The sequence below is a fragment of the Zonotrichia albicollis genome, chromosome 9 (assembly GCF_047830755.1).
Source record: "Zonotrichia albicollis isolate bZonAlb1 chromosome 9, bZonAlb1.hap1, whole genome shotgun sequence".
Lineage (NCBI taxonomy): Eukaryota > Metazoa > Chordata > Aves > Passeriformes > Passerellidae > Zonotrichia > Zonotrichia albicollis.
The window spans coordinates 19,293,019-19,310,966 of record NC_133827.1 but is presented as its reverse complement, the minus strand read 5'-3'; the positions used below and the strand labels follow the sequence as shown (position 1 = coordinate 19,310,966).

Sequence of the window (17,948 nt, the reverse complement as noted above, 5' to 3'; positions counted from 1 at the left end):
TCACCAGTCACCACCCCCAAGCCCTTCTGGGCAGGGGTGCTCTCAGTCCATTCTGTGCCCACACTCTGTGCTCAGGATTCCCTGTTCCTGCACTTGCTGTGCTCATTGAGCTCTGTAAGGACTGCATGAGCCCCCGTGTCACCCTGGGGATGGTGTCCCTTCCCTGCAGCCTGCTGTGACCACCACCCTTGCTCAGCCCCACACATCTGAACCACTCCTTGTGGGGCATAATGCATTATCAAAGTGTTGTCTCTCTCCTGAACCCTGGATATCAGGCTGCATTTTGGCCAGCTGCTTCTCATGAGTTCATTTCTCACTCTTCATGTCTTGGTAGCAATGAAACAGATATGTGCCTGGATATCACAGATGTGTTGTAGCTTGTGTTGCATTGACTTTTTTTTATTTTGTCTTTTAAGTGATGCTCATGAAATTAATTTTTGAGTAATTAGGGGAAAAATATCTCCTGGTTATCCTCTAATTTTGCTGCTCTTTGTTATGTGTTCCCTTTTGCCACATTGTCCTTGGTACAGCACACCTGAGAGGAAGCAGGAATTCTGTCTGAGGATGAGTTCTGTACTGAAAGGCACCTCCACACAGCTAACTTGGGAAAATTGGACACTTGATTGATGGTGTACTGATTCTGGCTGGCAGTGTGAAGGAAGGAGCACTCTTTATAAAATACTTAACCAGTAAAGCCCTGGCACAGTTGCAGTTATCATGGTCAGAGGTTGTGGTTTTTACTAATCTAAGCTGTATCTGCACTGGTAGGATTTGCTAGCAGAGCTGTGTCAGGAAACCCTTTGTACTGTCATCAAAACTGTCTTTTAAGTGCCAGGGACCATGGCAAAAAAAAAAATAAATAGTGTGACAGAAAGCAGATTTGTCAGATGGATAATGATGTGTGGATCAGCACAGACACTGCCTGTGCTTCAGCTCCCAGTACTAGGTGAGAGATAATTGAAGAGAAAAAGCCCTGGACAACTCTTTTCCTTTACTGAATGAGGATGTGATGAACTAGAGGGAAAAGATTGCCAGTAATGGTGGTGTCATGATTCTCAGTTGTTTATTGATTGCCCTCTCCTGCTTTCTCTGTGTCAGTACATAACTCCCATAGGTTATTTGTCAGGAACTCCCTTTTGTAGAGGAGATATGGATCACTGCATCATGCACCAAATTGTCTTGGTTTTGTGTAGTGAGAATCAGCTCAGATTCACAAGAATTGATCTCCCGGTGATTTACATTTTAATCTTTGTGCCACTCTACTGAGTTGAGGTGACTGTGGCAGAGCTGAGGAGTCAGCTGTGGTCTCAGCCAGCCCTGTGGACTGTGAGCAGCTCTTTGCAGAGCAGCTTTCTGTGCCTGGGTTTCAGTTTCAGCCCTGCCTCTGCCCAGCTGAAGCACAGCAGTGAGCCCAGGTAGATAAGCTCTGTTTGATTGCCTGGCATCCCAGCTGGTTTGTTCTTGTGGAGCTGAGGTGAGCTCCACAGTTGTATAACGTAAAGATTCTTTCATTGTGAGCTCCTAAATGGATTCTTTTGGAAGGGAAATCTTCTCAGACAGAGTTTGGTAAAGCTGGAGTTCATTCCATACTGCCTGTGGCAGGGGCCAGTAGTAATCACTGTGGGAAGAGGGATTCTCCTTGGTATGTTTTCCCAGTTCCTGTGTCAGTGTGTTTAGGATGTTCCTGAGCTCTGTCACAGTCACTGCTTTACTGCTCATAATGTTAGTGCTTTAATATTGTTGTTCTTTAAGTGATCTTATTTTGTTAAAAATGTGTTCATCTTAAGGTACATTAGATGAAGAGCAATGTTGTGTTAAATTTTAAAAAACTTGGATTGAGCGTTAGAAGTTACTAGCAGGCCACACAATATGGTCTCCAAAAAAAAATTAAAGAAACCATGGGAAAAATATTGTGGAATTTCTTAAAGTTACTTTTAAAAGTGATGCATGTCTTATTGAAATTGTATTTGGGTAAATACTTTATTAATTATGATTTTTTCCCCCTAGATTTGTTATTTCTACAACTTTCTGGTAGGTGGGTGTAGTCAGGTGGGGTTGGTCTCTTCCTCCAGGCGGCACTGACAGAACCAGTGGACACAGCTTGAAGCTGTGTCAGGGGAAATACAGGTTGGACATGAGGAAAAAGTTTTTCATGGAAAGGGTGATAAAGTTGTGGAATGGCTGCCTGGGAGGTGGTGCAGTCCCCATCCCTGGGTGTGTTTAACAAAGCCTGGATGTGGCACTGGGTGCCAGGGTTTAGGTGAGGTGTTGGGGCTGGGTTGGACTCCATGATCTTGAAGGATTCTTCCAACCCAGTGAATTTGTGCTGGTAAAGAATGGCTTTACTGAGTGTAGGTTTTAGTTTGAGAGAATATCCTCTAAAGAAAACTGTGCCTTAGAGGATGGTGGCTGGAGCATCCCCAGACGTTGCAGTTTCATTGTTCTCAATTTCTGTTCAGAAGGCGCTGAAGTGCATGAGCACCTCCCTTGTGCTGGTACTTGGGATTCTCACTTCCCTGTGTCACCAACTCGTGCTTAAAGTGATGTTTTCCCCCAGCCTGTTGCCCCAGTGCTGATGCTGTGTGTGGTGTTGGTTTCCTGTCCTTCACCTGGGGCTTTCTCACACTCAGCTCAGGTGAGTTCTTGGAACGTGTGAGCTCCAGGCCATATTTCACGATGTGAAATAAATCAGAAATTAAACTGCAGTGTCCTTCTGCCTCCACTTTTGCCACTGCCTCAGTCTCAGAATTGACCCTTAGATGTATATCAGACAATCTGGTACAAAGAGAACCTCTGGAAAGGAATGGGAATAATAAAGCAAAGGACTAGAAATAGTTACAAAGGAGATTCTTGCTTTGCATTTTTGCTTCCAAGGGTGGGTAGAATGGCACGTACAGAATTGCAGCATTTTTTGTCATGTAGCAAATATTCTGGGGTTTGTGATGATGCAGTATGGGCAACTGAGCCAACAGGGGATTGACTGGATACCAGGTTAGGAGAAAATTGTTTCAGCTTCTGCCCGGGCAGAAGTGGGCTGAATATTGTCTGACAGCTTTCCTTGGAGCTCCAGGTAAGTTCTTTGGTTTTTTTGTGCCCAGTGTGCTGGAGATAGTAGTTGTTTTTTGTGATGAAGTGTAGGATTATTATTGTTTTTATTAATTTTTCAATATACTTCCCAAGGAATGGGTGAGGCATTCACATGCCTGTCTGTATACCATATTGCAATATAGCAGTGAGGTTTGTGGGGGAATGGATGGGTGGGGTGACTCTAAACTGCACACCAGGGAAAGAAGCTGAGTCATAGGATTTCCTTCTGCATGGAGACAGGCTGGGATCTCACATTCTGAGCTTTAGCATTAACAGGCTTTTCTGCTTAGGCAGAAGCCCCTTACAAGAAGCAGTGCTATTTAAAATCAGTTTATAATGAATGTTTCTGTAGCTGTGTGTTAAACTGCAATTTCTGTAACAATCTCCCAGTCACAGAGTGTAATGTGGCTTTAGGGGCTGCATTGGCTGCCCTTTCCTTTTTCCTGCATGGTGCAGGTGTCTGCTGGAGAAGGAGGCTCTTGGACAGGCAGAAGGATCAGTAAATTAATTGAATGGCAGGAGAGAAGCCTGCTTAATGAAAGGAATCAGGTGGCATTTGGTGCTAAAGAAACAAGCAGGGTTATGAACTACCAGGGTTCTAATTGTTTGGAAATATTCAGAAAGTAAGAAGCTGTGTCACATTATTAATTTCATGTTTATGTAGAGATTTATTTTCCAATGTTACCCCTTTTTAAATCCATTGAATTAATTTGTTTTGTTCACTGTTCTTCTGTGTTACAAGAGGAAGTTTTTTCTTCATGATTTTAATTTTGCTATTTTTAAAGAGGGGATATTTTTCCATTTTAATCTTTAAGTGGGTCACACTACAAATAATTCTGTGATGCAGAGTTGTGAAACTGCTTTTGAATCACATTAAAGCTTTTGTGTGCTGCAGACTTGATAAAATATGTTAATAGTGAATTTTAAGAAAGATGCTATGGGACATGCCAAGTATGAGATGAACATGCCTGTCCTTCAAGAAAACTTGTATGTATGAATTATATTCCTCACCAAATTATCAATCTCACAACAGATCATTGCTGTAATTCTTTTATCCACATTTTAAAGTTATATTGAAAGAAACACTGAAAAGGTGTGTGGAAGCATTTAGAGGATAGCAATTATTAATTTTTTTTAATTATCAGTAATTATCATTTACAAGCAGAGCCATGCTCTGCCATGGCTACACTGAGCAGTTCATACATTATGGTGTTGCTCCTGCTCTTTATCAGTCTCATTTCCTTTGGGATGGGAAAGTTTTACAGGTGAACTTGTATTAATAAACTCTGCTCGACACACGTTTTGGTTGAGAGGCTGTTGAGTTTCAATTCATTTAACATATCCAAAAGAAAAGAACTGCTTTGCTACAATACTGAAGCTCTGGAAAATCTTTTAATTTAGTGGGAAACCAAATAGCCAGAATGAGGATACTGAAAGATGTAGTAGAGCCCAGCACATGAAAAATGTGCAAGAATGTTTAATGAGGAATGTGAGTACTCAAATAACCCAGTGAAGGAAATGATGGCTGCTGCCATTTATGTCACTGCATTTATGCACTCAGAAGTGCTGAGGCCTTTCAGGAATTGTGCTCTAGGCAGGAATTTGCAGTGATGAGCTGGCTGCACTATTCCAGCTGCTTCCCAGTGGCACCTGCCTGCTGTCCTGCACGTGTCTGGGACAAAGCACAGGCAGGAGCTTCAGCTGCCTCAGTACTGGTAGCTGTGACATTTCATCATCTTGTACAAGAGGGTGAATAGCTAATAAGGTGTCGCTTCTGGCTTTGAAGTACTCATATTTTTTTTCCCAAGGAGCATGGTAGCTTGCATAAAATATGGTTCTTGGATCAAAGGCATGGCTGTCAGTCTTCCTCTGGGATGCTGGGCATGTCTGAGGGAGACAGTGCTTTTAAAAATGCATAATTTCTCGATCTGTTCCTGGTTTTATCATTCCAACCAGGCTTCACAGTGATGAATTCTAGCTGAGCTTACAGCCCCTTGTAGCAATTACACCTCAAGAAAGCTGATTTATGTTATGGTTTTCAATGCTGGCTTAATGATCCCTGCTAATCAAGCAAAAGAGTGACTTGTGAGGGACGTGTGAGGGACATCAGGTCTATCAAGACAAACATGAGCTTGCTTGCATTATATTTTTTTATAACAGTGTGCCCCTTTATAGCAAGATGCAACATGCTGTGTCAGTAATAGGCTGATAAATTGTCAATTAAAACTCCACATGCAGTGCAACCCCAACTGTTTATTGTGAAACTTGGTATTTTGCCTTTGTAGACTGATTAGTTTATTGAAGTGTGTTTGCTTAAGCCATTCTCCTATGTGTTACCAGCACTGTGGAAGGTAATTGGCAGATGATATGATTTCAGGATAGGAGTTGGCAGCTCCCCTCTACCTGGAGGAGGAGGAGAAGCTGTTGTGGCCTTCTCTCCTGGCTGCCTCAGCCCTCTCCTTACCCTTCCTCGGGCTGGCTGTGGCTCACAGCTCCGGTGCCCTGTGCTGCTTTGTCTTAAAAACCTTTCAGAATTTTTATTTATTGCCCCTCCTTTTTATTGGCTTTGTCTTCTGCCATTTTGGTCAGTTCAGTCAGCACTCTGGGCACTGGGACAAATATCAGGCTTCTCAAAATAACTGAGGGAAAGTGACCTTGCCCCTCCAGCCCTGCTGTTGGTTTGGCTCCAGCCTCACCATGAAGTGCTCTTCTGGAGGGATCAGGAGCTGAGGGAGCTGATTGACAGCTACTTGCTGCTCAAAGGGATGTGTTTCCTACATTCCCTACACCACTCGTTGTTTATTTTCCTTTTACAAGTTTTCTGGTAGCTTGAAGAGTGCCTCAGCTCCTGGATGGGTCAGCTGGCCATAAACAGGGGATGGGGAGCTGGGGGCAAACGGGACCTCCCCATCAGCTCTGGGCTTGCCTCCCCTGCCCTGAGAAACCTTGCTGGTAATTATTTGGCCTTACTGAAATTATGTTGGTTTTGTTTGATCTGCAGCAGTTTTCTTCTTATGTGCACATTAAATGGATGTTCCATGGGCTCTCTCACTAGGCTTGTATTTTCATTTCCCTTCAGGAAATAGCTGAAGGGTTTTTTCCTCCTCTTTTCCTCATCAGGAGCTTGCAAAAGCAGTCACCTTAAACTCTTGGTGTGTATAAATAAGGCAGAAAGATGCAGCTGAGGAGTTAATATAGTGCAATTAAATGGTGAGGGCCACAATAGAATAAGGATTGAGTTTATTGTACCTGTTTGTTTCACAGAATTGGAAATGTGGGGCTTTTGTACATGAGTTAAGGAGCATTTTGCATGAGGATAGATGGTGGTTTGCTCTCTGGAGCTGGAATATATGTGGGTATTTAAATAATGCTTTATTTGTGGATTATACTTCTGTGCACTATACCACTTTATTTTGTGGTAAATTCCTGGTATGTCTAAAGTAAAAATGCTTGAGTTTGTGTCCTTGATTATGGTGCTGGTATGGTTTTCCATTCAATTGAATCCCTTTCCCTTCTTCCCTTTCAAAGTCTGTGCTGGTGAGACTCTGGTGCCACAAATTCATTTGTCTGAGGAGTAACTACACATGTTAGTGCAGTCAGGAGTGTAATTGTACCATTTCTTGTACCTATATTGTTCTGAAAATAGTAATGCAGGCATCTCACTGTAACAAAAATATGCTTCCTACAACAGAAAAAACCCATTTATTCTGGTAAGTAATCAGGGTTTAAATGGTGGCACATACTTCTGATACAGAGGTAGCATATTTTCTGATCCTTCAAACATAAAAAGCTCAGCTACATGGCAGACCATAGTCCAGACTAGTGCATTTATTCTTTAGAGAATGTAAATTAATTAAAGAAAAGGAATTTGTTTATCATGCTTCTGTATTTGTTCCTGTGGCATTGTTTTTTCTGCTGGAGGGTTGTCCTCACTGAAAAATGCTGGGTTTTTTTTCTCAGCAGACACTTCAAAATCTTGTAGATTTAAATCAGACATTATTGATTATGTGGTCAATCCAGTGAATCAAAAATCACAAAGCCTTCTAGATAAAGCAAACTGCATGGATGCCTGGTGCATTGACAGAGCTGGAAGTTAGATACTATCTGCAACAGTGGGGCTTCTATCTCTGGTTAGCACAAAAGCCCCAATGTCCCAGAGTGCCTGAGTGTGTCAGTGCAACTTCAATCTCTGCATGTTTGGCCGTGTGCCATGTTGGTCCATTGGCACTGATAAATCAACATCACATTTCTGTTTGTGGCTGTGACCCCAATGCTTTAAATTTTGTCACTTTAACCTACTTGAATATTGGCAAAATAAAAGGCATGCCTGAGAAAGCTGAGGTTTGTATAATATTGTGCATTAACAAATGATGGAGGTGAGGTTTGTGGGAAGGGAAGATAAAGCAAAGCAGCCCAGCAGATCCATGGACTTGTAGCATTTTAACCCTTCAGGAATCCTGTGATCTTTGTTTGGCCACAATCAGTGTTTTATCCTGAATTTGCAAGGCAGCCAGGTGCTAGTATTGTGAATCAGTTATCATTTGAGATGATGTAAGGCCTGTTCTTATTTACAGCAAATGTCATTTGCTGTTGTTCCCTTTTTGTGTGGTGCTGCAGATGTGCTGGGGGCAGCTCCTTCCGATCCCTCACAGCTGTTGGCATTGTCTATTGTGCCCAGGGTGCTGCTGGGGGTGCTTCTGCTGGGCTGAAAAAGGAACAGCCTGTCTGTGTTCTGCTGCATGAAGGACAGCTTTGAAACAAAGCACTGCTCCTCTTTTTTTTCCGCCTTTTTTTCTTTTTTTTTCCCTTTTTTTCCTCCTTTTTTTCCTCCTTTTTTTCCTCCTTTTTTTCCTCCTTTTTTTCCTCCTTTTTTTCCTCCTTTTTTTCCTCCTTTTTTTCCTCCTTTTTTTCCTCCTTTTTTTCCTCCTTTTTTTCCTCCTTTTTTTCCTCCTTTTTTTCCTCCTTTTTTTCCTCCTTTTTTTCCTCCTTTTTTTCCTCCTTTTTTTCCTCCTTTTTTTTCCTCCTTTTTTTCCTCCTTTTTTTTCCTCCTTTTTTTCCTCCTTTTTTTTCCTCCTTTTTTTCCTCCTTTTTTTCCTCCTTTTTTTCCTCCTTTTTTTCCTCCTTTTTTTCCTCCTTTTTTTCCTCCTTTTTTTCCTCCTTTTTTTCCTCCTTTTTTTCCTCCTTTTTTTCCTCCTTTTTTTCCTCCTTTTTTTCCTCCTTTTTTTCCTCCTTTTTTTCCTCCTTTTTTTCCTCCTTTTTTTCCTCCTTTTTTTCCTCCTTTTTTTCCTCCTTTTTTTCCTCCTTTTTTTCCTCCTTTTTTTCCTCCTTTTTTTCCTCCTTTTTTTCCTCCTTTTTTTTCCTCCTTTTTTTCCTCCTTTTTTTCCCCCCATTTTCCTGCCCATTTTTTCCCCTTTTTTTCCTTTTTGTTTTCAGGTTTTGGTTTTTTTTTTTTTTTTTTTTTTTTTTTTTTCCTTTGGCAGGATGTGGCCCAGGTTTTTCAGTAACAGAATTTTGCTTCAGGGTTTGTGGGATCTTCAGTCTTGAGGCCCCAGATGTTCCCAGCAGTGCCATTGCATTCCTTCCAGTAATGAAACTGAAATGGTATAAACAGTATTTACTCCATTTTATATAATAAAAGAAATAACTTGAAGCAAAATGTCATCTTCAGTAATCAAGGATGTAGATTTTCCTTCTTAGTAGTGCTGACAGTCATTCCTGATTTTTCTAAATTGCTCATGAGAGGTTCATACAGGAACTTACCTGGATTGGGAGAAAATGTTTAATAAGAATGTGTGCTAGTGAGCTGTTATTAATTGATTATTTTCTACTAGATATGCCAGCATATAGAGTGAAGCTTGTTATGACTTGAGTGTGCATGTATGTATATCTGATTTACACAGAACCTGGAAGGTTTTAGGAATAAATCAAAGCTTCAGACTATTGTTAATTTAAAGAAAAAAACAGGCACTGTCTAGAGACAAATCAGGTTTTGCCAACCTAGACCTTTGGCACACAGGAGGACAGTTGTTTAATATCAATATTCTGTATTTCCATAGGTTTTGTGTTATCCATGAGGTCTTTTAGACTTTGGGAGTAGCATTGTTCTGATGCAGAAATTGAGTGTGCAGGGCTGTTTTCTTTGGTTTGATTTATTTGTATATTGCTGTCATACCAGATTTTATGGTTCCATATATTTTTGTTCTCTCAGCTGTTTTGATTCCTGGTGGATTTGCTTTTGTTTTAATACCTAATCCAAGGAATTAAGACTGGCAATTTCTCTTTGCACTGGGATATTTTTTATATATTTGTACATATATTGTCTGATTGTTAGTTCCACTTTTGATCATGGGTTTTTGGATGAGCCAGTCTCTGTTACATGAGTATAGCCATCATCCAGAATGAACAGGCAGAATAGTTCTTAAATACTGAAATATCAGTGCTGATGTACAAACATGAAAGAATCCAGATTTGTTTTCAGGGCTCATCTTCATTTGGCAAAGGGAGAAATAAAGAGAACATTTAAAATGTTGCTGTGATGCTTGAGGTGGGGAAATTGTGTTTATTTTCACACTTTCTCTTTCTAGGAACAAAAAAATCCTGTGTGAAAATACCACAATTTTCCTTAAATATTGTTTTAAATACCATTGTATTTTCATTGTATTAAATAACAGTCAGTAGTGGTGCTTTTCTTAGCTGTAGGTTTCTGTTCTGCTAGATGTGATGAAGTTTGAGACATAAAATTCTCTTGTCAAAAGAAAGACCTGTGGGCACTTTTTGATCTCTTTTTATCTCTTGCTTTTGTAATTTCAGTGTTACAGACCCTTCTTTATGCAGATTGTGAATGAGAGGTTACTATAATGACACACTCTAGAAAATAAATGCAACACAAAGTCCTTGTGATGTGTTAAAGAATGGAAATGGCTGGTGGAAGGTCTTGTTTCAGCCTTCCTGCTGATACTTCTATCTGGAAGCAATCTAATTTAAAAATACCTACTTTATGTTTTAAGTCATTTGTAGGCATGGAATTGTGAAGGTACGATCTCTGTAACTGCTTACCTGAAATTTCTATTTATGGAAATTTACTTGGCTGAAGATCCAAATTCTTCTGGAACTTTAAAATTTTGCCCATGGGCCAGCCAAATTTATTTGTTTAAATAATAGCAATAACTAAAAAATAGCATTGCATTGGGATTTTTCATCCCTGAACAAAACTGTTGAGTAAGATGAGGAATAAAGTTTTGGAGTTCCTGGTGGGTGAGCTGGTGATTTAATCAAGGAGCAAAGTGCGTTGTGCCAGATAAGATCCTTTAACATGTACTGGCTACAGCTGGCTTGTTACTCACCACACAGACACTGCAGGGAGATGGAAATTCAATTTTCAGGGCAATCCCTCTTCTTTGGAATGACAGTGCAGGCTCTGCTCTGCCCTGCCAGCCTCAGCTGTCTTTTGTGTTTAGCACAAATAGCACTGTCAGCATTTTTAATGGAGGATTTCCTGTTTTCTGATTAGAGTTGTAGAAGTATACTTCATGTAATTCACTTGTAAGAAGGTTTTATTATTGTTTAAATGTGGGTGTATGTGTTTAGTGACAAAAGCTCCAGTACACTCATTTATTCCACTTGTACTTTTCTGTTTTGTACACAGAAGAGAGTATGTATATGTGTGTGTGTGAAAGTAAATATGTGTCAATATACAGAAGAATAAATGTATTTGGATTCAAGAGCCAGATATTTTTAGGGAAGGAAACCTTCTCCTGTAAGACATGTTTTATCTTTTTGAGAAAGATACATGAGGTGTTGGTTTTAATGTTTTCAAGTGCTTTATATATCCCTGCTAGGTGTCAAATTTTTTTTCCCATAAAATGTGTGAGGTTGAGAGTGTATTTCAGGCTGCTGTCTGTAGCCCTGCCTGCTCGTGTTTGTGGGTCCTGCACTAAGGTGCACACCTTGGGGTCTGCTGTGCATTTGCAAATTGATTATGGAGTGAGTGTGGGTAAAAGCATGTACCTGGGCAGTTCCTGCAGGCCCTGGGACACCAGGAGCTGTGTGTCAAACACCTCATGGGAGAAGGCATTTGGCTTAACAGCACTAATTGCAATAATTGATCCTTGTAAGTCTTGCCCATATGGGGCATGTGTGCACTTTGTGGCTTTGGATATAATTAATGTACTCTTTAATTTGCTCCTGAAGCATAACATGATTATTTTAATGTGAGTTCTTCTATGTGTATCTTGTATTTCAAAAGAAATAGAAGTACAAGAATTTAAGTTTGTCATGGCAAGCTCTGGTTCACCTGTCCAGGATAATTTGTTCCATGTATGAATGAATACCTTTGCTGCTCTCTCTTTGTGTGTGTTATGCAGAGCTCAAGTTTCTATTTTTGATGTACTTTCTTTCTCCTCATTTTCCAGGTGAAGCAGGAGCCACAGAAGGAAGACCTTGTGGTTTGCAATCATGCCATTCCCCTTTGGCAAGTCCCACAAGTCTCCTGCAGACATAGTGAAAAACCTCAAGGAGAGCATGGCAGTTCTAGAAAAACAAGACATCTCTGACAAAAAGGCAGAAAAGGTACAGTTGTGATGTTGCACTTGCTGGATGTTCCAGTGGGGAAAAGGGGGAATTTACAGCTGTTGAAACTGAAACAATTAGGAATTATTTGGGTGGTTTATACTGTGATAAAGGGTAATTTATGTACCTTTGAACAGGTGTGTGTGCTATTGGCTGGTTGGCTTACGCCACTGGCAGCTGATAATGACATTTCAAACGATTTGGCACTGTGGGACATTGCATTCTTTTAATGAACAGCTCACAGCTGTGCAGTGTTCTGCTCTTGTGACCACCACAGTGCCTTCACTGCTGCACAAGTAGTTCTGTCTCTGCTTGTCCATGCACATCTTCACAGAGCAGTGTGTCTCTTACTGAAGCTGAAGAACTTTGTGTCTTCATGGATAGAGGATCTCTTTTGGCTTTCCTGCCTCTTCTTCAGCCCACAGTAAGATGTGAGAAGTTCTGTGCTAGTGCAGTTTCCTTTGCATGGGTGTGTTGTACCCGTCCCCAGTCATTTCCTTCTCAACTGGCACTCTGGCTTTTGCAGCTTTACAGGAACTGACCTCACAGTTCAGCCTGAGTGCAGCTTCATCCTACCTGGGGAATTGTGTGGCAGAGGTTGAGATAAGCACCTTCCTTGGAGCCTCTCCCAGCATTATTTAACTGTTGTGTGCCATTCTTGGCATCCCCTGAGTCCCATATAGGAGTTAGTCACAATCTTTTCATGTTCACCTATATTTTTAAGCAGAGTGTGGCCAGGTCTTCTACATTCAGTTTCACCTAGATTTGGCACTGTTACTTCTAAGGGTCCTAATTAAATTGCCATCTTAGTTCTGTTATTCTTAAATAATTAGCATCTTCTACCCCTTTGCCACCATGTGGTGTGTTCCAGGTGTCTTGCAGGGTACCACAGCAGTTTGCTCTGATGCTTTTTCTCTCCTATTGTAGAGAAAAGTGTTACATTTTGTTCTGCAGGCTTGTGTGAAGGCTGGAAGGTTTTCATTTGCTGCTGCTCTTCTGTCTCTGAAAGAGCTTTCTGTCAGGAGAGGAGGGATAGGTGCATTCTGATGAGATTTGACACTGCCTCCTTTATCTTGGGCTTATTATTAGTTCCTGGAGATGTGGCCTGGTCTTAAATCTGTGTTCTTTTGTGTCCTCTTTTTGCTGGGACCCCTAATGGGGAGCAGATCAGCTCATGCCATGGTGTGTGTCCTGTAGCACATGTCTGTGCTCCTGATGCTGCAGCTGGAGGTTGCTGTTACCTTTTCTTCTTGCTGGCCTTTGGTGCCACACCTCCATCTTTCTGAAAGCCCTCATTTCTGTGAGGCTGCTGCTCTGACAAGAAGTCATAAAGCCTGTGGAGTGGTTTTTCCTGTGTCAGACAGGGGGTAGTGCCTGCAGGAGAACAAAGGCAGCCCCCATTCACTGGGTGAAGTGTGAGGAGGGTTAAATCCTGACACCCAGGGCAGTGAGCCTGGGCATGGTGCTGCTGTTCCCCATCATCCTTGCTGTTCACAAAGGAGCTGGTGAACCCCAGCACCCACACCACCAGTGTCCACATCTCCATGCAGAGGTTCATCAGCAAGTGTTTGTTCCTTGGCAAGCCAAGACTTCAGCAAGGTGACTCTGGCTGTGACTCCTTAGCTCAGGAGCTTTGCTGGTTTGATGTAGAAAATTCTGCAATGTCTTATGGACCAGGCATCAGATGTTTGAGGGCCCAGCTCTGTGAGCAGACACCCTGAATTTGTGCTCTCTTCCTGTCCAGTCTGTAGAAATGACTGGAGTGAATTTGGAGTTAAAGGACAGTGGCCTTTATTAGAAAAGAACAAACATTTCTTTATGCCCATAGCTCAGTATTTAGGCGTCTTTTTCATTATCCCTTTTATTATGATGATCCTTTCTGCCCTGTAACTTTTTGGTCTCCTTTGGAGAAGAATTCTGTTCTGGTGGCAGGGCAGTAGAACAGAAATAGTAAAACTCACTCTACATGAAGCACAGAAATAGCTGTCTCATACTAAAAGGGGAGAAGGATGCAAAAGTTGTTCTTGTTTTTATGACTTCAGTTTTTTAGTGATGGGATGTGTATAAAATACAGTGTGTCTCTGTAATTTTGGCATTGTTGCTGTTTGATCCAGGGGTGTGCTTTTGCAGCCTGTCACATATCATTGGTGCAATTTCAGTGCTGGGTCAGCATGCTAAATACTCAGTATTGGTTATAAAAATACCCATTTGGGTTAAGGGACTACCTACTTTTCTTACGTGCTTTCATTTCTTATACTGACTTTGCTACTACATGGAGGATGCTCTTTGAGATTTTTTTGGCACAATTGGAAATACAGATTTATAAGAAAACTAGACAAATAATTTTCCCTGGAAGTTGTAAGTGTAATTATGCTTGAACAGAATTCCTCATTTTTTTCAATGCTTAGGCTGAAGTTTAAACCTAAGCACTGAAAGGTTTGAAACCATTGATGTTTTTTGAGTGGAAGCAAAGACATCAAAGGAGGTAATAAAGATGTTTAAATCTGGCACAGTGTGTGTTCCTGTCCATTCTTTATAATCTAAATAGAAGATATTCTTCAAAGTAAAAGATATAAAATAATAGTAAATGTCTTGTTCAATTATGGAACATTTTGCCCTGTAACACTGGAAAATTTGTTTTTTAATCAAAAATCTGAAATTCAAGTGTATCCTAGTTACATGTTAATCTAGCTTTTGAGCTTAGTGAAGACTGGAGAAAAATTAACCAGGTAGTTCTCCAGGCCATTTGAAATGTCTTTTAATCATGTGGTGCTCGTTTAGGAGCTGGGCTGGGGCTCACTTGTCCCAGCTCCCTCTGTGCCACAGCTCTGGTCTTGCTGCTGCACTGCTGTGCTCAGCACTGAGGTTGTGCCTTGCTGTCTGTCAGTATTTGGGAAGGGAAATGAGATGTCAGGTGCTTTAGAACTGAAAGGTGTTCATCATTTATGCTCTTTGTTCTCCATTGCCTGTGCTCTCTCAGAAAGGGGCCTAAAGGGAAGGAAACCTCCTTTTCCATCAGCAGGACCTACCCTTGATCTGCTCCATTAGTCTTTATTCACATCTCTTCCTCATCTTTGGTTGATGGCAGCATTTTTCTCATACTCCACTTCCCTTGGTGTGTGGCACACATTGACTGTGCTGCAGGTAAATATTTACTCGTGCAATCAGGTTGTTCTTCACTGCCCTGTGACCTTGGCTTGCCCTGGCCCACAGCTCCCTTTGTTGGAGCCCTGCTGTGATCTGGTGTGGGTGTTCTCTCTCCTGGATGGCACAGCTGTGTGGTGGCAGCACCACGAGCTGCTTGGCTCAGCTGTGCCAGGGTGATGCTGTGCCATGCTGCCAGAGGTCAGATTTCATTCAGGGAGTTCATGCTGTCATTCACAAAGCAGTAAAATCCTGGATTTGTTACGCATGTGTGTACAATTAATCTGTGCTTGAAAGAAGGCTAAAGGTGAAGTCATGTGCCTGGCCCTCAGTGTGGGGCTGGGACTCAGGGGGTAAAGCTGAGCCTGCTTTAGGCAGGTGAGACAACATGCTTCTCTTCTAATTGAGCTTTTCTGTGCTGTCTCCATGCTAAATGTTCACTGGAAAATCATGCAATAATTTTTGGCCTTTAGATGTGCTACCGTACTGATGTAGTTACTAATACATTTATTGAAATAATGCTTTTTAGTTGTGATGGATACTGCTTTACACTACTAAAATTATTCACCCAGTACAGGTTCAGAGCTATATCTGGTTTATCTTTTTATGGATGTTTTCATTAATAGTGCAGTTTCTGTAACTGCATTATCCATGGGTAGGTAGAGAGCCCCCAGGCACTGAGGTTCCATGGGCCTGGAGACTGCCAGGCTCTCTGGAAATATTTCAGGACTGGTCATGTGTTCTTTGTCTTTTTCTACTGTTCACAAAGCCCAAATAATCCAGCTGTACAACTCTATCTAGAGTCTTTGGGGTTTGCACTGCTTACCATTTCAGGAAATACTCAATTTTAGGGCATTTCACTGATCTTTCCAGAGACTGCAATAAACCATAGTTATAGAGACATGCAGCTATTCTGGTGTAACAGTCATATGTGTGACTTCATGGTGTCTGCTTTTATTTTTAAATAGTATCTTCCCCTCCTTCATAAACATAGAGAAGTAAATACTTTCTTTCTTTTCCTTGCTTTACATTTCACTTTTTTAGTGTGGCTTGTCCTCAGATGGTACCTCAGGAGGCCATCAGGGTGCTCGAGGCAGGGCCCCCTCAGTGCTGCCAAGCATCACTTCTGCTTCATTTCTGGGAATCTTCTGGAAACTGAGGTTTTCTGGAAGTATTTTATCAGTGACCAATGCCTATCAATGCACTACACTTCATAAAATATAACATCCTTGTAGTTCCTCTACTCCAAAATTCAACATCAAAAGGACTAGAAATAAACTCTGACAAACTTCTAGAACCTCCTTACTCTTGTACATTCCATGAACTCTCAGACATATTCCAAACACAAGATGTGCAGACCTATTTTTGCCATTTCAGATGCAGAATGGAATTTAGATAGTTACACTGAAAAATATAATGCTACGTTAAATATTGGTGTGAAGAGCCAAGTAAAAAAACCACTAAAAACAAAACAAACAAAATCAAGAGAGAGGAGAGAAGCTTGGCTAGCATTACTTGCAAGATTTTCTAACATACTGAGATCTAAATTGCCTAATGCACTGCTCTCTTTTAAGAGGGGAAAAACACTCTAGACAGAAAGATCAAAATACACAATGAGGTTCATCCAAAAACCCATGCTCAAAAGTGGAACTAACAATCAGACAACAGATCTACAAATATATAAAATATACCCAGTACAATATATGACCAGGATTATTTTATATATACAGAATACCCACACTCTCTATATATTTTATATATATGTATATGCATCTATAAAACAGTATAAAATATGTACTGTTTTATATATACATATACATATACATATACATTCTGTATATGTATATATAAAACAGTATATATTTCATATGTTAAAATTTTTATTTTTTAAGTGTTAACATCTGTATTTATATGCTCTCAACACTGATTAGGAACAACCTGAATTTTAGAGAAAAATTTCATGGCAAGTCATATTTGAAATTTATTGGTGCCAGAAAATCAATACCATCTGAGGAGAAGCCACACTATAAAAGTGAAATGTAAAGCAAGGAAAAGAAAGAAAGAATTTACTTCTGTATGTTTATGAAGGTTAGGAAGATGCTAATCAGATATAGCTCTGAACCTGTACTGGGTGAATAATTTCAGTAGTGTAAAGCAGTACCTGCCAGGCTGAGCTGTGCTGCTTCTGAGGGATGTGGTTTGGCAGCCTTGAGCTTCAGGGTCTTTCCCAGCCTCAGTGACTCAGGGGTTTGTGTCTCTAAGTGCTGCTTCCCACTAAAGCTGGGCCAATTCCAGTGAAGCACGTGCAGGTGGTCCTGGCAGCTGTGAGGAGCACTGGATCCTCCTCCCTCTACTGAAGTTCCCAAACTGCATGTTCATGTTGGGCTAGAGGCTTTTTGGTGTATAAACCCTCAGTGGTTGGAGACACTGCATTATTTTCTGCTTGGTTTGCCAGCATTTCCATTGCTGGTGTCTGTCTTGGTAGCGAGGGAGAGCCCTCAAGTGCAGTTACTGAAGTTTGGGGTTGGGATGCTTGTCCTCTTCCCTGGGGTTTTGGTAGGACAGATTCTCCATTTTCCTTAATGACAGGCATGCCCTCGATACTGCCATGGTTTCAGCTGAAATAGGAGTTCCTTGAGCTGCCTTTCTTCCTCTTTCATTTACTTTCTACATTAGTGTGCAGGGACAGCCTTTGCTTCCTCTTCCCTTGGTAGCCATCCATCAAAGATATCTCTTCATATCTTCATGTCTGACAGATGTTCTTGTTCTCCTACAAAAGAGCTGTTTCCTCTGAATTCCAGAGAACAATTGTGTGGTGTAATCCTGCTCCAGCATGATTTCCCATTTCACCTCTTGAGGAGCTGCTGGGAATCAAAGGGCTCTTACTGAGCACCTGCTTCTTGCTGGCTCACCAGCAGTGCACAGAAAATCCCTTGGGATTTCGATTGAGGAGGAGACAACTGGGACTAGGAACTGAAGTGACAGGGAGTGGAAAGTTGTGGAGGAGCTAAAAATGATACAGAGCCTCCTTAAAGGTCATGGAATCCTTGCTTGCATACCTAGCAAAGCTGGAATGGCTTTAGCTCCAATGGTGCATGGGTCATGCTGATCCTAAGCCTCTCTGGATAAAAAGCACAAATGAGAAATCT

At 41.2% G+C, this 17,948-nt stretch overlaps 1 protein-coding gene across 1 annotated transcript in view; it reads left to right on the top strand.

Annotated features, from left to right (window-relative positions):
- The window catches only part of CAB39 (calcium binding protein 39), a 42,993-nt gene that overhangs the window by 10,401 nt on the left and 14,644 nt on the right, over positions 1 to 17,948 (top strand). Inside the window, exon 2 of the mRNA XM_005489489.4 lies at positions 11,499 to 11,655. Coding sequence (XP_005489546.1) covers positions 11,542 to 11,655 — 114 coding nt within the window. The 5' untranslated portion in view covers positions 11,499 to 11,541. The remainder of the gene's footprint in view (positions 1 to 11,498; positions 11,656 to 17,948) is intronic.